Here is a 20,334-nt window from a genome sequence, read left to right as displayed (position 1 = left end):
CAGCAGATCTATATGGCTTTACGAATTACGATCCATGAGAAAGAAAGAGAATGAAGAGAAATATTTTACGTAGTTCGTTCGGAAATTGATGAATTATTCTCCCACTCATAGCCACCATTGACCAAATCTCGTCTTCCTTCGCCACTATTTTTATACTCAATCTTACATTTATTTGAAAACAAATGGGGGCTAATTGCAAAAATCAAAAGTTAAAGTTCGTTGAACCCTTGCAATGATCGAAATAAATTTGACGATAAAAATTTAACTTTTAATCTTATACACTTCGTTACAATTTCTATAATCAACAAAATTTTTAGAACTCCATTTTTTAACTATCAATAGTGTTTTTTTGTAATTTACTCAAAAAATAATAATTTTGGCCACCAAACTTGTTAGTTGTATCAGTTTTGCTAAAAATAAATATGATTCAATTGTGGGTACTAATCTATTCTAAGGCTAGAGGTTCGATCACTTCACTTTAAATATGTTAAAAAAATTGTATCAATTTTGATGATGGATTGTATCAAATTACATCTTAAACTTAAATAGATGTTGTAATTTAACCATTAAAATATTATAATTATCTAACAAAATTTTGTTCTAATTATCATTAAGATGATATCTTTGATAAGTCCATGATTTTTTTTAAAAAAAAACATTTGTAAGATGTGAGTTTAATAAAATAGGGAGTAGTAGAGTTTTCTTTGTCAAAATATATGAGTTATGATAAAATTATTCACTAGTTAATTTGAGTATTCATCGGGCTTTTTTTTTGTGCGACGCTTTGTTTCGTTGAAATTGATGAATTTATAGAAGTTTGTATATTGTTTTCTATTGAAATTAGTGAGAAAATTGGCCAAAAGTGGAACATTGAGTAAAAATTCTATGCCTTCAATTTGTATATAGTAGTTAGAATAATATTTATGTACATTTTAAGTCGCACCTATCTTTGTCATCTATTAAACTGTCTAACCATAATTTGTAATTGTCAAATTTTATTTTATTTTTTAATGTAAATGATAAGAATAGATGCATAAAGATTAATGTATTTTTTAACGTTAATGGTTATTATTGTATCTAATCATTAATAGACAACGTACCTCATTGAAAATGTCATGATGTATTGAGAATAAAATAATCATCCAAGCTTACTAAAAATATTATCAAAGTAACGAACATGCATGTTCCCATTATAGGAAAGAAAAACTATTTATCACATATTTAAATGTTGTTTTAAAATGGTTAAAATTATTTTTGACATTTTCAAGATCATTTTGAATCACACGTTCAATCGTTTATAATCAAATTTGATGATATGAAAATTTTATTTAAAAGTGTAAAATTAAATATTAAATTATTTTTTAATGATTAAATACGTATTTAAAATTAATTTTAAATATGATAAAAGTGATTTTAATTATTTTAAAATTAAGAAGATAAACTTGAGAGCAAGAATTCCTCTGAAGACGACAAAATTTGGAAACAATCAAATAATTAGCTATCATGAATTTTATTCGTACGTCATACATAACCACATGGGGAATTTTAACTAAAATATGAAACTAAAACATATGTGTATAATGTATCTTTTTGGAATTTTTTAATTCATTATTTATATTATTTGGAAAACCTAACCTTGATAAAGGCTGCCTAGAAAAACCTGTAATAAAGGAAATAGTTAAACTAATAAGTATGTATTAAATGAGGAGAGAGATACAATAATAAAGTTAAAATTTCCGACATCTTTTAAACTATTGTTGTGAAATGATTTTTTTCCAGGTAAATTTAAGTTATTTTAAAATGTTTTTAAATTAAAAAGTAAATTATTTTTAAACACCAAATATTTTTTAAGACTTCTTTGAATTGGCTTTTTAAGTGACATTTTTTTTACACTTGAAAATACTAATTTAAACAATTAGAAAATAGAAAGTCAATCTAAACACGTCCTTAGTTAGTAAAATAAAATAAATATGCTTCAGTTAAATCTAAATATTTTTTTTTATGGTATGAGCTTAATTTCAATCACACCATTATATGGTTAAAGGTTAATTTTTAGCTAAATAACATGTGAATCGGAGGAATTTTGAACTTCTAATTCTAACCTTGAGTCGAAGTCTCAAAGGTATATATTGCAACTAACTAAGGTTTTTTTAGATTTACCATACTTTCAAATGTTAGTGAAGATTAAATTTGAATATAGCTTAGTAGATAAAACATCCGTTGCAATCTCGAAGTTCATCAGTTGGATTCTTAGTTAAGGCCCATTCAGCCTTTTATGAAACTTGATAATGTTTTATAGCGGGCTGGGCCCATCAAGTTAATGGCCATTTGGCCCAAATCAAAGTCCGGGCCGTCAGCCCAATTCGAAGAATCTGGCCGCAGGATGCTCGCGTTGTGCAGTTGTGGAGAATCCTCACCTGGCATGGTTCCTGTGATTTCGGGTGGGTTATTGGGGGTTGGTCGTCATTCTAAAGGCCGGAACTGCCGGCTGCCAGCTCCGGTTACCGGCCGACGGAGATCATTTATCGGCTTAATCACAATCGATCGTTGCAGGAGTTCGAAAATCCCATCGCTTGATGCGAAATGGCCATTCCAGATGAAGAAGACGAGTTCTTGGCTCAATTTCTCGAATCAGAGGTTCTCTCGGAGGTCTCCGACAAGGTTTCTACCTCTTCACTCGCTATTTCTCCCATGTTATTTGTAGAGTTGGATTGGTTGGGGTTTAGGAAAATTATAGGCGTATCGTTCAAACATGTTCGTTTGTTTCTTCAAATTTTATCATGTTCATGCCGATTTAGGGTGAACTACGGATGAATTTGAGTGCGGGTATTTGTAGGAAGAGGGGAACGCGCAGGAGGAACCAAAAGCTAAGAGAGCTCGAATCGAACAGATTAGCCCTAACGAACAAAGAGAGGTAGTTTCCGTTACAAATTCGTCCTCTCAATCCAAGGGCGTCGTTCCCGGGAGGATTGAGACTGGAATTTTCAGTAAAATTCCTCCGGAGCTCTTCCGTCACATCCTCAAGTTTCTCTCATCAGAGGTATTGCGGACAGGGTTTTTCCCCCTACTTTGTATGCTCCCTCTCTGTTTCTGTCTTTCACTTAACTGTCTTTTGAAGCAGGATCTGGTTTCTTGTTCACTGGTTTGTCGGTTTTTAAATTCTGTGGCGTCTGATGAATCATTATGGCACAGATTGTAAGTAATGGCATCTTATATATCCATATACATCCATGTTTGAGCTGTACGCTATTCTTCAATGCTACTACTATCCAAGCAATGAATAGAAGTGATATGAAATTCTGCACTACTGCAGTACTAGAATTTGACACTTATGCCTGCGATTCATGTGCAGATACTGTCTGCGTTGGGGTCTGTTGCCCACGACCAAGAAGTTGCGCCAATGTCCTTGGAAAAAACTTTACATTCAGGTTCTTCTTTCACCCTCCTGTTATTTGAAACATGAGAAATGTTTTTAAATTCTTTGTCCTGTTTGAAACAGAAAAGATTTGAAGTGAGAGCAATTACATTCTTTTGTTAGAAAGGAAAAGAAAATAATAGGTTCACGAATATATATATATATATATATATATATATATGATATGTTTAAGTAAGTGTGATTTCGGCAAAATTATATGAAATCTAACACATTAAAATCCGTTAATATTTAATATCACTCTGGGAAAGAAAGAGCTTGATCAGATTCTCTTAAATCTCACGTCATTCTTTGGATCTGGTAGTACTATGGGGGTTCCCTGTGCCACCATATTCATTTGGTTAGTTGATTTTATTCCTATCTTAGAGATGAACTACTCATCGCCCATTTTTGCCATCATCCCAGCGTGACGAGGAAGATATGACTCAACTGGTTCGAGATTGCTCTTCTGAATTTAAAGAGTACTACATCCAAATGCAAGCAGCAAAAAGAAGTCAAGCTCCTCTTCCTTCTCAGGTATGTGATTTTCTCACATGCTTTGAATGCTGGTAAATATTCGCTAATATAGTTTCTGTTTCCCTATCCTCTTGTATAAAATAGGGTTGAACAAATGGTCTTTTATAGACTTGTTTTATGGTTTTGTAGGATATCTCCCTCCTGAGTCTTTACTAATTCCATTTTTCTGGTGACTAAAAAAACCATTGAGCATTTGCAGGTTCAAGATGACCAAATAATTCTTGATAGGACCGTGGCTGATCAAGTTTCTACATGGAAAAGCAGCAGGGGCTTGACTGACAAGATAGTCATTGATCACACTTGTTCTGGAGAAACATGTACATATTACCAAATTGGGGATGCATTTGTATGTGAAAAGACCGGACTTGTTCATGGTAAGATATTTTTATTTGGTATTATTCTCTCTTTTATAACAAATTTTGTTAGAAATTGCCCAGTAACTTTAGTACCTGTGTAATGGATGAGTCACATGTTTTTTTTCTTAGTTTGTGACGACACTTGCAGAGAAGTCATTATGGATCCCAATGATGAACAACTTGTCTGCAGAATATCTGGACACTGCTTTGATACTCTACTTTTGCCAGATTCTATGGAACCAGATACTGTGAGTACAACCCTCCTTTTATTGTTACCAACTTTGAATTGTCTGATCTTCCTTCTACTGCCTAACAATATTCTAACTTCCTATTAGAGAGCTTACTACTGATTACTGAAAATAGAGCGAGACTATAAATGGTCTCTTTTATTCCTTGTTCAGATTAAATAGGTACATAGCAGGGATTTTGTAGCTGCTTTCTTAGTTAGTGTTAGTTGAAGGCCTCTCATTTATGACCTCTTCTTCTACTGACCTCTACATTGAGCTTCTATTGACCTCTTCTTCATGTTTTGATACCCAAAGCTTAAACTGTTCGGTGTTAGCATGATTCACAAGGTCCGGTATCGAGATATATGAAAAGATGCCGAAAATAACATTGCAAAAGTTTGGAACTTAAGACCTCTTGTAATACCTTGTTTCACCACTAATGTTTAAATTATTAGATTAAACCTGATGTTACTGTCCTGTTAGATAGCCAAACCTCTCGTTTCTTTGTAAGTCAAGGTGAACACCTTCAATCAGGCGCTTGCCTGATTGGATGAAGGTGTGGAATCAATAATGAGTTGAAAACTACGGTTTTATTTCCAAGTTTAATGAATCAAAACTAAATCGGAAAAGAAATTTTTCGTATTTTTAATACTTATTTAGCAACTTTAAAGTTAGTCATTTTTAATACTTTATTCATTTGAAATTGGTCAATATTTTTTTCACGTTAATCTCTTTAATCCCTATGTTAAGTTTTTGTCATACATTTGATTTTATATAAATTAAAGACATTTGGGTGTGTATACATTCTATATATACTATTTACATATTTATTTATTTATTGTGTCTCAGCACGAGGTGATTAAAGAGATTCTCGTCTTGATTTAGGAACATTGAATACACACACACCCATTGGGGCCTTATTGCTTAATATTGGGCAAAAGTCATCAATTATAGACACTAATATAGCCAAACTTGAAATTTGCTATCCAAGTTAAGATCGGTTGTGATAATCCTATATCTACCATCCATTGATAGAGAAAGTCATGTAATGAAGAAATGGTTCATAAAATGAAATCATGTAATGATACTATTTATTGTACAAAGGGTTTTTATCTCTCTCTCCAATCCAGTTCTTTATTCCACAATGCCTGCTTACTATCTGATCCCTTTGTACATGTTTATGCCTTGACTGATTTCTGTTAAACTCACGTGATGGTAATGTTAATATCAAACTTGTAGGAACAGCAACAAGGCGGTGTAACCGACGAGGCCGAACCATTCATGGGTTCAGGGCGTTTTGGTATAAAATCTGATATTTCTTTTTTCAGTTTGTTTGTTTGTTTATAGTTCTGTTTTGAAGAATGCATGTTAATATGTATGGCAGCTCGGGCTTACTTGTTGGGGTACAATTGTGTTGACGAGGCAGAACTAGAAGCTACTTTGAGGTTCTGTTGATTTGGAACTGCAACGACTTTGGTAGGTGCAGAGCCAATGTTTGATTCAACACTCCTTTGAGCGTGAGATCCAATTGACTGCCTGTCTGTGTGGCTTATATTACTCAGTTTCATTTCCTGTAGAAGTTTGTTAATTAGGTAATATATAAATATATATATTTCATATATATTTAATTCTAACAAATTTCTTACATCCTACGGTTGGTATGCCCTCTCTCTCTCTCTCTCTCAAGTAAGCATATAAATTATATATGTATATATTGGAAAAATATTCACCATGTGGTTCTTTTAAGTTACCCATATATTTTGAATTTGGGTTTTATTTTGGTCTTTCGGTTTAAAAAAATTTAAATTTTTATTTTTCGGTTTTTGAATTTTTGAGTGTCTATTTGGTCTTAGATTTCTTCAAGTTTTTTAGTTTAGTTTCATATGATCATTGATGTCAATTTTCAGTTAATTGATTTATAAGTGAGCATTAGTAAAGTCTGTGCAAAATCAATTAACTTAGGATAAGTGTGTAATATTTTAGGAATTTAAGGATCAAATAAATATTTAGGAATTTAAGGACGAAGTAAATGTCATATTGAAAAATTGATGAGCAAAGAGGTCTTTGCCCATATTTTTCTTGATTGAGTTATATGTTAGGGTGGGTTTGGCGTTTCTATATTTGGAGGGTAGAGTTATAGTTGAGTTGAGTTAAATTATGAATAAAAGCATGCATTTTTATGATTTTTTTTTTGTTATTGTTTTTTCTTTATATTTTTGCTGAATTTCTTGTTCCATTATTTAACTATATACATACATTCTCAAATTCTTAACACTCAAATGAGATGTGAACTCAATAAATAAAAACATATTTTACAATTTTCAATGTAACTATTATACTTACTATTACTTACTTAGGTGAAACACTATTTTTTTTATATAATTAATAATCTTACAACATACCTTAGCAATGGTAGAATGTATGGGTAGAATTTGCCCAGGAAATAGGGTTTTTATCAAGGGTTTATTTACATGTTATAATGTATGTATGTATGTATATATGTATGTATATATATATATCTACTATATTAAAAGGGCTAAAATGGGAGAATCTTTGTGTTTGCTCTTCATTCTTCAGCATATACTTATTATACCCTTGAATTTTATGATTTTTTCCTAAATGGAATTAGATTTAATGATCAGTTGTGATTCAACTCATCCTTCGTAAAATTTTCACCCTTTCATAATTCTATATTTAAGGGTTAACAATTTGATTTAATTGTCATCCTTTTGTGATTGTTATGAAGTATGCTTACAAATTTCTCATTTAATTCTCACCCTCTAATTCTCTACAATGAGAATATTTTATTTTTACTTTTTCCATTTTGCAATGTATTTTTCTAAGTTGTCATTAGTTTTTTAAACAATGCATCGGTCATGGGCGAGGCATTGAAAGAGTAGAATTGTAGAAGTAGAAACTTAGTTTTATAAACAAAGAAGGGAGGAAGACGAAAATGAGGATTCGCTCTCAGATTCTCTCTGTTTCCTTATTTATACAAATCAATCGTGGAAGCATCTCAATTACTTCTTGATCGAGTAATAAATTTTTAGTTTTTTTTTAATTCAATTTTATTTAATTTTTGAGATTTTTATCAAGAGAAACACTTGAATCTTGAATTGACATGGATTTAGTGAAAGAAAATTGTTTTTTTTTTTCAAAAATCCATTCGCTTCCTTACACAAATCAATTGTGCAATCGCCCCACTATTACTTCTTGAAGTTTATAGTTTTTCTTGATTCAAATTTATTTAATTTTTTTTATTTTTATTAAGAGAAACATTTAAAAATCTTGGATTGACATAGATTTAGTGAAAGAAAATTTAGTTATTATTATTATTATTATTATTTTTTATTGTTGCAGAAACTCAATCGCATTCTTACTCACATAAATCAATTATTGAATTGTCCCACTATTACTTACTTCTTGAAGTTTTTAGTTTTTATTGATTCACTTTTGTTAATTAGCTAGATTTTTATCCTGAGAAAAACTTAAATCTTGGATTGGCATGGACTTAGGGAAAGAAAATTTATTTTTTTGTTGTTAAAATTTTCAATTTGTATTTGTATTTGTATTTGTAATAATCATTCTATTATTACTTCTTGATTTAGCGATAAGTTTTTATTATTATTATTTTTTTTTAGTAAAACACTTAAATCTGGTTTGCATGGATTTATGGAGATAAAAATGGTTTTGTTTGTTGAATCTTTCATTTGTGTTTTTTTTTTTTTTTTGAAGAAACTCAATTGCTTCCTTACTCGTACAAATCAAGTGTAGAATCATCTCACTAGTACTTCTTCAGCCGTTGTTAGTTTTTCTGGATTAAATTTTGTTCAATTTTTTAGATTTTTATTAAGAGAAACACTTAAATTTTGGATTGGCATGGATTTAGGAAAATAAAATCGAACTTTTGTTTTTGTTTTTGTTTTGTTTTGTTTTTTGTTTTAGAAACCTAATCGCTTCCTTAATCACATAAATCAATCATGGAATCATCCCACTATTATTCTTGATCTAGCGGAGTTTTTAGTTTTTTTTTTTTTATTCAATTTGTTTAATTGTTTAGATTTGTATGAAAAAAAAGTACTTAAATCCATGCATAGATTTAGGGAAAGATTTTTTTTTTCTTTTTTCTGTTGAATCTTTCATTTGTATTATTATTATTTTTTTTTTTAAAAAAAATTCAATTGCTTTCTTACTCATACAAATCAATTGTGGAATCATCCCACTATTACATCTTGATTGAGCAGTAAGTTTTTAGTTTCTTTTAGTTCAATTTTGTTTAATTGTTTAAATTTTTATTGAGTCAAACACTTAAATATGGTTTGCATGGATTTAGGGAGAGAAAATTGATTTTTTTTTTTTTGTTGAATCTTTCATTTGTATCAATTACTCACACAAATTTATTATAGAATCATCTCACTATTCCTTCTTGATTGAGCAGTAAGTTTTTAGTTTTTCTTGATTCAATTTTTTTTAATTTTTAGATTTTTATCAAGAAAATTGATTTTTTTTGCCGAATATTTCATTTATGCCAACTTTTTTTTTTTTTTTTTTAAAGTTAAAATGTTTACAATGATAGTCATTGAAATTAAACACATCAATGCGAAATTTTGTTTGTTAAATCTTAACTAGATGGAGATACATTTGATTAACAATATTTTTCTAAAATATAGAGTAAGAACGAAATAAAATAGACATAAATTCAAAATGAATTCAATACAGGTTGATCTGCAAAATTAAAAAATTAAGATATTTTGTCCCATGTTTGTAGTTTTTTTTGTTTTTTCTTCAAGGGATTTTAGGGGAAAAAAAGAATAATTAAATCTCTTGTGAATACGACACGTGGTGACGTCAACTGAAATTTTAAAAGGATGTTCAAACTTCAAGTTTGATTTTGTTACTTAAATGAAACAATTGGATTGGATATCAAAATATTTATATTGTATATTTTTTAAATATTTTTTTTAGAATTGTTTATTTATTGCCTTATATATAAAAAATATAAAAGAAAGGACAATCTAATTTAGGGAAAGAAATATTTTTTAAAAAACTAATTTGAAGCAGTAACTACTAGCTAGCCATTATTTAATTATTTATTTTTTAAAACACATTACTTGTTTCAGGTAATTATTCTCCGCAATAAATTTACAGAAACATGTAATTCTTTTTAACTTTTATTGAATTAATAAAATTGAATAGCATTATGATTTTTATAGGTATTGTATTATTTGAGATTTCATGCACATATATTAAATAATTATAATTGACTTTTCAAATAAAAAACATGAAAAAAAACTTGATGAGAGGTTTTATAAAAGAAACATAACAAACAACCTTTTTTTTCCTGAAAAACTACAACGTTCATTTTTAAAATAAAATTGGCTTTTATTTCTTTTCTTTCATTTTTTCTCAAGTCTATTCATTCACTTACCTATTATTAGGTCGTATCACTTTTATTCCAATTATATCATCTATATTTTAATTCTATTCATATATTTTTTTCTCTTTTTATACTTTTAAATTTCATGTCAACTATTTAAAATTTAAATTCAATTATATGAGTATTATTTAAAAATTTTATTTCCTTTTTAAAAATTTCTAAAATTTTTTTAAATGACATTCAAAATATCTCATATTCATGGTAAATTAACTTAAAACATAGTTTAAGATACTATAAATTACTTCCTTCGATGTCAAATATTTATTAATTATACTCAATGTATATTGAATCAAAATATCATGATAAAGAATGATTAAATCACAGTTTAAATTTTATCACAAAATTTACATAAACATGGCCAACTATGTGCTAATTTCGTGCAAAAAAAAAATATTGTGTTTATTGAGATAGTCAAGTTAGTCCATCTCAGTCCTACCAAGTTGATGCAAACGATATGTCTCAGTCCTACCAAGTTGATGCAAACGATACCTATTCTTAGACTATGAATGGACGGTTATGAAACAGTCTATAAGGATGACCCAATCATCCTTAAACAAACCCCTCAATATCAAATTACTCTAAAAGATGATTACTAAACACAATAAACGAACAATTTCAAATTTATATTTAAACACTTCCGCCAACCAAGTCTTTCTATTTTTGTTTTTTATTTTAATATATTATCAGACGAGTTGGTTGTTTTGGAGTTGGTCACTCGAGGTGATTTTGGNTTATTATTATTATATAAATATTACATTTAAATTTCAAATTTGATTATTTATTGGGAAAAATAATGAATATGTTTAAATTGAATGTTTAAATTTAGATTATATATGTGAATAATTCTATTTATATTTATTTCTTTCTACTAAAAAAATTAATTAGTTTTTTTAAACTAAAATTGGAGTAATTTACCTTTAAATTCAAATTGTCATATAAAATTAACTATAATAAACAATTTAGTGATAAAGTTAATTATTTAATTAAAATTTACTCACATTAGTAATTTAAATTAATTGAATTTTTACAAAAAAAAAAAAAAGGTAACTGGAAAAAATTCCCCGCAGGGAACCCGATCCCCGTGAGTTCTCTGCGGGGAATCCCCGCCCCGATCCCCGAAGAATTTCACGAGGATGGGAAATGAAATGGGGAGCGGGACAAGGATGGAAAATGACATCCCCGACCTCATCCCGTGGACATCTCTACTCGAAATATTAGAAACTCCAATTGAAAAAAAAAAAATTATTAAAAAAATTGTTACAGTGTGTCGAATATAAAAACAAAACTTACTTTTAAAAAATTAATAGGTTTATTTCACCAAATTAAAGTTTGGATTAAAAAAATAATAAAAATAAAAAATGAAATAACAAAAACAGTATCAATACAGTAAGTAAAACTTAAAAAAAGAAATAGAAACACAATTAAAAAATGCAAATTTTCTAAACATTTTATATGTTCATATAAATAAAGTATATCTTAAAAAACTAAACGGGACATGTTTGGAGACAGGGCATAGATACTCTCCCCATCCCACCCTGTTCTCGATCGAAGATCCTACTTTAATCCTCAATTTAACCCCTATCTCTAGTTAAATTGGGAATTTCTCACCTCGGACCCACCCTTGCAGGTTTTTTTACCATTCTTATCTTCGCCATAGTTGGCCTCCTAAGGTGAATATCAATGTTGGTCGTCATAAGTAGTCGTCACTAAAGTTGGTCATGTCATGTGAGGTGATAACCAAAGTTAGCCATCCAAAGGTCTTCGTTAGAGTATATCACCAAAGTGTTGTAAAAGTAGTCGCCAACGATGCTCGATAGATGGAACCAATTAGAGCATTGAATGGAGAGTTGTGTTGAATTGGAATGAATTGGGATGAGTTGGTAAAAATAACCAGCTCCACAAATATTTAAAGTTGATGGACCAAACATTAAATTAGTAATCTAGCTAGTAATCGATAGAAGTATGATGAAAATGGATGTTTAGAAATGAGCATATTTGATGACTAATTTTCAAATTTTTTTAGGAGACTACAGGGAGAGTATAAATATGAGGGAATTCATGCAATGGATTTGTTATCATGTCAAATTTATGGCCAAAATAAGGAATGGAAAAATCCTCCAAATTTAAAGAGAGTGGGGAACCTCTACTATTATGTCACAGGTTACGTTCATAAACGAATACTGAATACTAATTAAATTTACATAACCTAACATTTTAATTATTAACAGTCCAAAGTAAAGAGACCATCATAAACTGTTCTCTCTCAAGACGGATAATGTGACGACGAGTGACTTCCTGACCCAGAAGAAACTCACCCCTCACTTCGGAGGTTTTTCCTTGAGATTGTATTTAATTTTTATTTAAAAAAAAATTAAATTAACTTTTCTGCTCACTCGTATGGTCTGGACCCCCACAAAGTGGAAGAGAGTCGACTGAACATCTCAGCCATTGGCGGGAATTTCGCCGGTGGCATCCGATCCCCAATTCTTGTTCACCTCTGATGATCATGTTGGGTGAATTGTGACCTCGTATGATCGTGTCGGGTGAGCAACAGCCACTTCGTCACAGTACTGACTTATGGGCTAACGTGTCACACTTTGGCCAAGTATCCTACAAAGAGACTCCCGAGAGCCAGAAATATTGAAGGAATGGCTATAGGAATGGGCGCATCATGACACCCATAATCTAGATGTTTCGCCCAAATGAATTAAATTAGTTGGTACTACAAAGGTTAGAAAAAGTGAATGAAAAGAGTAATAGGAAGTGGACAGAGACACTTCCCAACCAGAAAGCAAAGTTCCCACATAACTATTTCTAGGTTAATAGTGATCAAATACTTGAGATTGGATGATCAATGAAAATCACTTAATAAGGGTAAAGTTGAATCTCAGGTCACATATTTTACCACGTTATAACAATCAACGAACCAACTTTACTTTAAACTAACTCTCCTTCATCAAATCTCAATAAATTAATTTCCTGTGTGCAATTTTCACACAGTAGCTTGTTTGACCATATTCCCATGTGTAATTTCATCATATATTACCAGTAATAGATATCAATTAATTCAAATTTTTGAGACATTACCTGCTAGAAACCAGCGCCAGTCAGTCATCTTACTTTGAAATGCTAAGCTCCAACGAAATTCGGAAGGCTTCTTCACATCTTTGCTCTTTGCTCATTTTGTAATGTACATTACACGTCCATGGAACCAACCAAATCCAGTCATGAAGAACCAAAAACTGATATTCATTATTATTTTGAAGTCAGAGTCCCCCAAGGTTCTGAATATATACACAAGGTAAGATACACTAATGTCTTGTCTTCTTAACTCTATCATGTTTCTCTCGATCAGAATCATCTGGTGAGTAATAATTCTTTCGGCCTTTGCTTCTATGATGCCTGTTCAATTCAGAATCATCCGACGAATAAGACTTCCTGGGTCTCATTTTGCTACTTGAATGATGTCTACCTAAGTGCAGACCTTTGGATGAAGAATGTTTGGATCTGCTTTTATGTCTCTCAAATTCGGAATCTTCAGATGAGTATGATCGGTTTTTTCTGCCTGATCTGTGTTCTAATTCAGATTCCAGCTTTTTACATGAATCAAAATCCTTGCGTTTCCTCCCTTTATTATGCCTCTCGGAGTCTGAAATATCTGTTGCGCTTGGTTCCGGGCAATATCGATCAGCAATAAGAGGCCGCTCAAAGCCGGAAACATCAGAAGTATTTAAACGCTTCCTTCTATCCTTTTTAGTCTTATGATGCGTATCAAAGTCGGAATCATCAGACAAATACAAAGTCTTGTGCTTGTTCCTTCTATCTAGCCTATCTAACTCTGAAGTTTCTGAACTTGATTCACTACTGCTGACTTGTTTCTTTCTTTTAGATTTATGTTTCTTCTTTGATATTCTCTCATCGTCTTCTAGGTCCTTTACTTTTCTACTAGTTGATGATTGAAGCTTTTTCCTTGAAGACTTCTTTTTCTTGGGTTTGCTTGAAAGATTTGACAGCAATTCAGGGACAATACCGCCACCACTGAGAAAGCCTACAAATCACATGGGGAATAATAAGTTGCCAGCTAAAAACGAAAAAGAAAAAAAAAAAACCAGAATTAAAGGATTGTCACAGTGGAAAAAGCATCTACCTCCGTACTCGTCAAATATATCCTCGGCAACTATTTGCTGGTTTGGATCATCCGGATTAAACCCTCCACGAGGAGGACTAATTCCTGGTTTCTGCTTCAACTCCCACTTTAGAGGCTGTAAATAATGCAGAAAAGAAAGCACGTGAGAACGAATGTTAAAAAATGCTATATTCAGGTTGCTAATTGATTGTAGAGCAAAAGGCAAAGGCAACAAGTAGTGATCTTTTTGAGACAGTTAATGAAAGTAAAGAATGACAACACCAATGTCAGCATATTGCAAAAAGTATACACACTGAAATATTATATAATACAATATGGTTACGTACAAATAAAAAATATTAAACTAGGAAATAATGGAAGGTAAGTTTCAGATTAAGAACAGATCAAAAAATACTAGCCTCACTAATCTCTGCATGGGCAAGTATGGTGGTTAAGGGGTCATCTCTTTTCAATCGGCTTTCTTCATTTGGCATTATAGCATCCTTCAACGGACATTCACGGTCACCACTTTGATGACCATAAATCCCACATCTTACACATTTTACATTGCGTACTTCTACCCCAAATGGTTTTACTCTCGCAAAAACACCTGTGTCCATCCTGAGAACAGATAATAAAATAAAATAAAATAAACCCATAAATCTCTAAAAACAAGAATTCTTATATACAGGACTTAAATCATTAAATTTAGATTACATAACCCAAAATTAACCGTGAATTTGACTACATCAATTATACCCTACAAACATGAACTGTTCATTGGCTGCTTGGCAGCTCATTTCGTGGACTACTTTTTAAACTCCTTGAATATAGCATACATTATCTGATTCTTTACCTATGAGAACGCTCCAATGTGTTTTAAGTACAAGTGTACAAAAGAACAGGCAGACATTCATTCTGAGGCACAACCAAACTGTATAATAATAACGTGAAGAAATTGATGTTGCATAAAATCAACTGAAAATCTAATTACAGATGTTCTTGAAAGCTATATAAACAATCAATAGCATTTTTTCCTTTTCAAGCAAAAATAATGAGCCATATACAATTATTGCTTTCATGCTAAGTGTTAAACTAAGAAGCACGGGTACGGATACAAGACACGGATACGGCACAACACTAACACGGCGACACGTCATTTTTTTTTTTAAAATTTTGGACATGGACATACCAAGGACTCCTTTATTAAAACATATATTTTTTAACATATATATTATTTTTAAACAAGAAGAAAACTTAAAGAATGAGTTTATTTATTTCTATGCTTAAAAAATCAATTCGATGTATTTCACTCTCAAATTTTATTATTTTTGTTATATATATGTTGACTTAGTATATGTAAGAAGAGTTTGATGCATGTTTACCAAATGTTGGTCCTATTTTGGATTTGTACAACTAGTGTCTAACATATCTAACAAGTGTTTGATACGTCTCCAACAAGTGTCGGAGTGTCCAAGTGTCCAAAACGTGTCGGACAGACATGCTAGTCAAATCAAAGTGTTTGTGCTTCTTAGGTGCTAAATAAATAATTTCATCCAAACATGAGTTGCAACATACAAAACAAGGTGGTACAAGAAAAAGAGAAAAAAAGAACGTATTCTCACACAGTATCAACTTACCGAGGAGCATTTTTTAATACTTCAAATTCTTCTTCAGTGGGCAATGCACGCCCAAAAACATCTTTTGGCCTCGGTTTCTTACCATTCTCCCTACCAACTGTGCCTGAGGACTCTGGTGGCCTGCAAGAGGTATCGAAAACTTACTTCCTTCAAGTGGAAACAGCACTTCAAATCATGCTCAATGAATCTTCGTTTTCCACTTCCATAAGACAAGAACTGTATAAGCATGATAAAGATGAAGTACCTTTCATTTGCAGAGCCATCCTTGGGCAGATCCTGAGAGGGGTTATCACTCTCTTGTTTCTTCCTGTCATCAGCGATCTCTGCAGCTTTTGCACTTTCAGCATTGTAACCAGGTGGTCGTACGTACATAAAACTAACCGCTTTCATCATCTCCAACTAATCATCAAACAAAGGTTTCAGAGTGCATGGCCAAAAATTATCCATAAATAATAAGCAGAGTGAGTTCGTCAGATAATAAATGGAAGGAAAATTATAGACTACTATCTATTCTCATAAATAAACTACAAAAGCTGCCGCCGGAATCGAAGAGAAGACAGATCTACGTTGGGAGAAACATTTGAGGTATGCCATCATCATCATTAAGATCGAGCTTGGCATAGCAACTGTCAGCGGAGTTTTCTTTTTTGTTCCAGAAAATATATAGATATAAAACTTAAAAAAATGAGAGCCACTCCCACAAAAACCTAACCATGAACCATAGAAAAAACGTTCTCCAATTTGCTTCATAAGAAACCAGAAAGTGGAAGAATGAATGAAAAGATGATGACAAGCTATGAAGGAAATATCAACCGATCACTGAAAGTTCATAATTACTACATGTCACTTACCTATACAACTTCAAAAAATACGAAATGAAAACTGCTTCAATTCAAAGTGTAAACGTAAGAAAGCGGGGGGAACTAGGTAAAAACCTTTTCCTTCTCTTTCTTGGAGACGAGAGCAGTCTGGCGAAAGAATTCCTGCTCTTGAGCATACTGCAAACAGAAAAAATGCACCGATTGATGAGAAAACGAAGAAGAAAAATCTTGTGAGTTCGATACAACATAAATGAAGCATATAATTGACCTCGCGAGCAACTTCCTCGGCGCGCTTCTCTCGCTGTGAGTGAGTCTGCTCGGCGATCCATTTGCGACGCTGATTAGGGTACGAGAGAGGATGCCATGGCTTCTGGTTGAGATAGGAATGGCTCCAGGCGGTGCCAGCCTTGGTCTTGTAATCGACCTCGCCGGATCCAGCTTTATCAGAGAACCTTTTGCTTAGCCTTATCCCTCCTCCTTCTTCTCCGTCCATTCTCCTCCGTCGTCGTCGTCGTCGTCGTCGTCGCCGCCGCCGCTGCAAATTCCACGATTTGTCGTCCGGCTACCACTTCGATAGTTCGCCTATTTCTCCGGCTTGCCTTTCAAGATCTCCAACTCCAACGTGTGTCGTGGCCCATTGACCTAATTTGGGGCCACAAACGCATGGGCCTGTAGCCCAGTCATAACTAATCTGGGCTCTAAAATGGGCCTGTGGCCCAGTCATTACTAATTCGGCCAGCTTTCATTATGGTTATGGGGTTCCAACACTAATAGGCCTAATTACACTAATGGTATAAACCCACTATTTTTTTCCTTTAAATAATCTAACCGGCTAAGATTTTTCAAAATAGACAGGCCCAAATGTCATATAGACGCTTGCCTTATTTACGAGGGTTTCGAAAATTTAAAAAAGAATGATAATAAAATAAACTTAGGTCTTTGTGTATCTCTCCTTCATACTTAACCTGTGATTTTTTTTTTTTGGACCTCCATTTCTTTCTCCTTCTTTCTCCTTTCTTCCTCTCTCTTTTTCTTCTGTCTGGCGGCATGAGTTGCCAGCCGTGTTGTGGTGGTCAACATTATTGATGGAGGTTATTGACGGTGCAGTGATGGGCGAATCTGGACAACAACGTAGTGGATATAAGTGGTGTAGGGTTCTAATAGGCCTACGCAAGCATATCTAGTAGGTTGACGGCGTAGTAGCTAGGTGCGGATCTAGTGCCAGTGAGACGTTTGGCAGAGGTGTGTGCGAAATTGAAGTAAAGGTTGGGCAGTACGAGATTATTCCAAATAATCCATATATATATATATATATATATATATATATATATATATATATATATATATATATATCAGGGTTTATTTCAAATAATTTATATATATTTACGAGTTCGTTTCAAATAATTCATATATATAAATGGTCGATCTAGTTTGAGGTTGAAAATGGATGGACGAAGGATCTGAGTGTATTCGTATATTTTGTTTTCAATTTCAATTACAAATATATATAGATACGGCCACAATATCGTCTACCATAGTTGTTTTAATATATACTGCTGTTTAAATACAGTTAGTATGCGATATTTGACTGCATATTGTAAATTCATACAATCCTCCCTTACAATATATATCAAATACACTCGAATATATGTATATATATTATAGGAGAAAAAGATTACTAAAATATTTCAGAGCTGCGACTTAAGAAATTGAACTTTGTGAATTTTGTTTATTTTTTTTAATAATTTAATCTAAATTATAGTATATAATATGAGGTATATATTTGTAAAATAACTGAATATACATGTGAAGGAACTCTTATTCAAGAGTACCTACAAGTGGAAACGGATTTTTCCAATTCATTGTGACATAATTTCCACATATACATTCAAACATACTAAAATGCATTCATAATGGTAAATTATTGACATGCTCAAAAGAACAGTAAATAAGAGATCGAGAGATCATACCAGTTGAAGACTTCTTCTTCACAACAAATCTTGCTTTTGCTGAGACGATAAGCTATTGCTCAACAAAACCCAATCGTCTACCTCGAACAGTCCCCATATGAACAGAAGGAAATGGAGATGATACCACCACTCAAAGCCCTCCGTATTCTTGGAGTGAGAATCCAAAGGGTGGATTTTGTTCGGATTTGGTAGAGGGAAGGGAAAAGAGAGATCGTATACAACGATCAAGCAAGTGGGAGATAGGCTCGTCTATCGTATAGACAAGACGCTTGATCGTTTAGGTGAAGTATACCATCATGTAGGAAAAAGGTAAGCAATCATCTAAACGATCATGTAGGAAAAGGTAAGCGATTTGTCTAAACGATCGTGTAGAAAAAACTAACGATCGTCTATATGTTCGTTTAGTAAATATCGGACGCTAAACGATCGCTTAGGAAAAAAGTAAATGATCGTTTAGTAAATAGCGCTCACGGGTATAATTGTTAAGCGATTGCTTAGCACTATCGCATAGGTAAGCGATCGTTCAAACACTATCTATAGACAGATTTTCCAAGCGATGACACACTTCAACACAATGTCCGCACATATCATGCTTAACAAATCGTGAGCTATTTATGCGTCTCAAAGTGATCTTTTAACTTACGCATCCATTATTAAAATAGAAGAGACGTCGTCCCATTACCCTTTTAATCGTCCAATTAATAAACAATGAATATGATCACATCATATTCATAATTTATGAATTAATATCATATATTAATCATAGTATTTTTCCTCCACTAGATATAAATCATATTTATATCCAATTTCCTCCAAATTAATTTATCTCATACATAAAATTAATTATATCATATATGATTAACTCGTTCAATTATATCATATATAATCGGACTCCCTCTCGTCAATTTGAACATTTCAAACTGACCCAAAAACTGTTTCTCAACTTGTATCCAAGCTACCAAGGGGACCTTATGGACCTGTAGCTCGAAGCTCCAACGGTACGTGAATAGCTGACTAAACTCTTTAGTTATGATATCCACCATTCATTAACTGCCAGACATTCTACTAAAGATCGACAGTTGAACTCTTATTGCCATAGATATATTTCTATGTCCATTGGATATAAACCAATCATTAGTACGATGACCCTTCATAGATGCTCGTAATTACAGCAGGCTAATTTACTGTTTTGCCCCTGTAGTTACATCTTACTCCTTAAGTATCATTGATCCCTCTAATGAACAATACAATATAGTCCTATTATGTGTGAACACCTCTCGGACCATGAGAAGGTGTGTGGCGCCATATCGTTCAAGCCCCGGGATCAACCCTTAAGAGAGCAATCTATCTATTTACCCTTGCTTCGGGGATGGAGTGAACTTCATCTTGTGAAGCTGAGTTCCCAGCTCCCAAATCAGACGAGTCCCCAAAGTGGTAGTTTTGAGTCAACTCTCTGGCCACTCACACCCATGCAAATCAAAGGACCGCTCTCAATGGCAAGATTTTCCAACTCACTCAGGATTGAGATCATGATACCTATGGTCATCCTAGTGAAGTGAAGTCTCAGTCATGAACGGAGTTATATGACGAGATGTTAACACTTCGAGGTCAGGTCTTATACAAACTCTTTGTATAGGATGCCCTTGCTCGCATGTCCGCTACACGAATGATCAGGATCAGACCTCGTAACAATTCCATAAAGTGGGTCGCGTCCCTAATGTTACAAGGATAAGGTTTCCCTCATGTATCCATATACTACAGACTATTTTGGTTGTCACTTAAGACATGATCCACTTGTACGTCACTAC

General features: G+C 32.6%; 2 protein-coding genes across 3 annotated transcripts; one reads left to right on the top strand and one right to left on the bottom strand.

The window, feature by feature from the left end:
- Positions 1–2,406: 2,406 nt before the first annotated feature.
- LOC120085121 (F-box protein SKIP31) lies at positions 2,407–6,184 on the top strand. 2 transcript variants are annotated; one of them, XM_039040983.1, is made up of 9 exons: positions 2,407–2,661; positions 2,837–3,040; positions 3,122–3,195; positions 3,353–3,428; positions 3,839–3,949; positions 4,149–4,323; positions 4,435–4,553; positions 5,778–5,832; positions 5,917–6,184. In XM_039040983.1, exons 1-9 carry the CDS (start codon positions 2,584–2,586, stop codon positions 5,985–5,987), a joined length of 963 nt encoding a protein of 320 aa, XP_038896911.1. In that variant the 5' UTR covers positions 2,407–2,583; the 3' UTR covers positions 5,988–6,184. The 2 variants fall into 2 exon arrangements, with proteins under 2 accessions (XP_038896911.1, XP_038896910.1); XM_039040982.1 differs by having other exon boundaries at positions 2,408–2,661; positions 5,772–5,832.
- Positions 6,185–12,812: 6,628 nt separating this feature from the next.
- On the bottom strand, positions 12,813–17,176 carry LOC120087215 (uncharacterized zinc finger CCHC domain-containing protein At4g19190). The gene is made up of 7 exons (XM_039044126.1): positions 16,825–17,176; positions 16,671–16,733; positions 15,980–16,134; positions 15,736–15,855; positions 14,515–14,716; positions 14,117–14,231; positions 12,813–14,017 (listed from the first exon to the last, which is right to left on the bottom strand). Exons 1-7 carry the CDS (start codon positions 17,047–17,049, stop codon positions 13,281–13,283), a joined length of 1,617 nt encoding a protein of 538 aa, XP_038900054.1. The 5' UTR covers positions 17,050–17,176; the 3' UTR covers positions 12,813–13,280.
- Between the last annotated feature and the right edge of the window lie 3,158 nt (positions 17,177–20,334).

This window comes from Benincasa hispida, chromosome 9 (genome assembly GCF_009727055.1).
Source record: "Benincasa hispida cultivar B227 chromosome 9, ASM972705v1, whole genome shotgun sequence".
In the NCBI taxonomy this organism is placed as follows: Eukaryota; Viridiplantae; Streptophyta; class Magnoliopsida; order Cucurbitales; family Cucurbitaceae; genus Benincasa; species Benincasa hispida.
Note: the sequence above shows the minus strand (reverse complement) of the source record. Positions and strands in the feature narration are given on the sequence as shown.

Excerpts from the sequence above, each read along its gene's own strand:
- LOC120087215 (XM_039044126.1), bottom strand. The coding sequence starts at position 17,049 with ATGGACGGAGAAGAAGGAGGAGGGATAAGGCTAAGCAAAAGGTTCTCT. Across the intron at positions 15,856-15,979 it reads GATGGCTCTGCAAATGAAAG|GCCACCAGAGTCCTCAGGCA; the intron begins GTACTTCATCTT and ends TACCTCTTGCAG. Across the intron at positions 14,018-14,116 it reads TATATTTGACGAGTACGGAG|GCTTTCTCAGTGGTGGCGGT; the intron begins GTAGATGCTTTT and ends TGTGATTTGTAG.
- LOC120085121 (XM_039040982.1), top strand. The coding sequence starts at position 2,584 with ATGGCCATTCCAGATGAAGAAGACGAGTTCTTGGCTCAATTTCTCGAA. Across the intron at positions 3,196-3,352 it reads GAATCATTATGGCACAGATT|ATACTGTCTGCGTTGGGGTC; the intron begins GTAAGTAATGGC and ends ATTCATGTGCAG. Across the intron at positions 4,554-5,771 it reads ATTCTATGGAACCAGATACT|GAACAGCAACAAGGCGGTGT; the intron begins GTGAGTACAACC and ends TCAAACTTGTAG.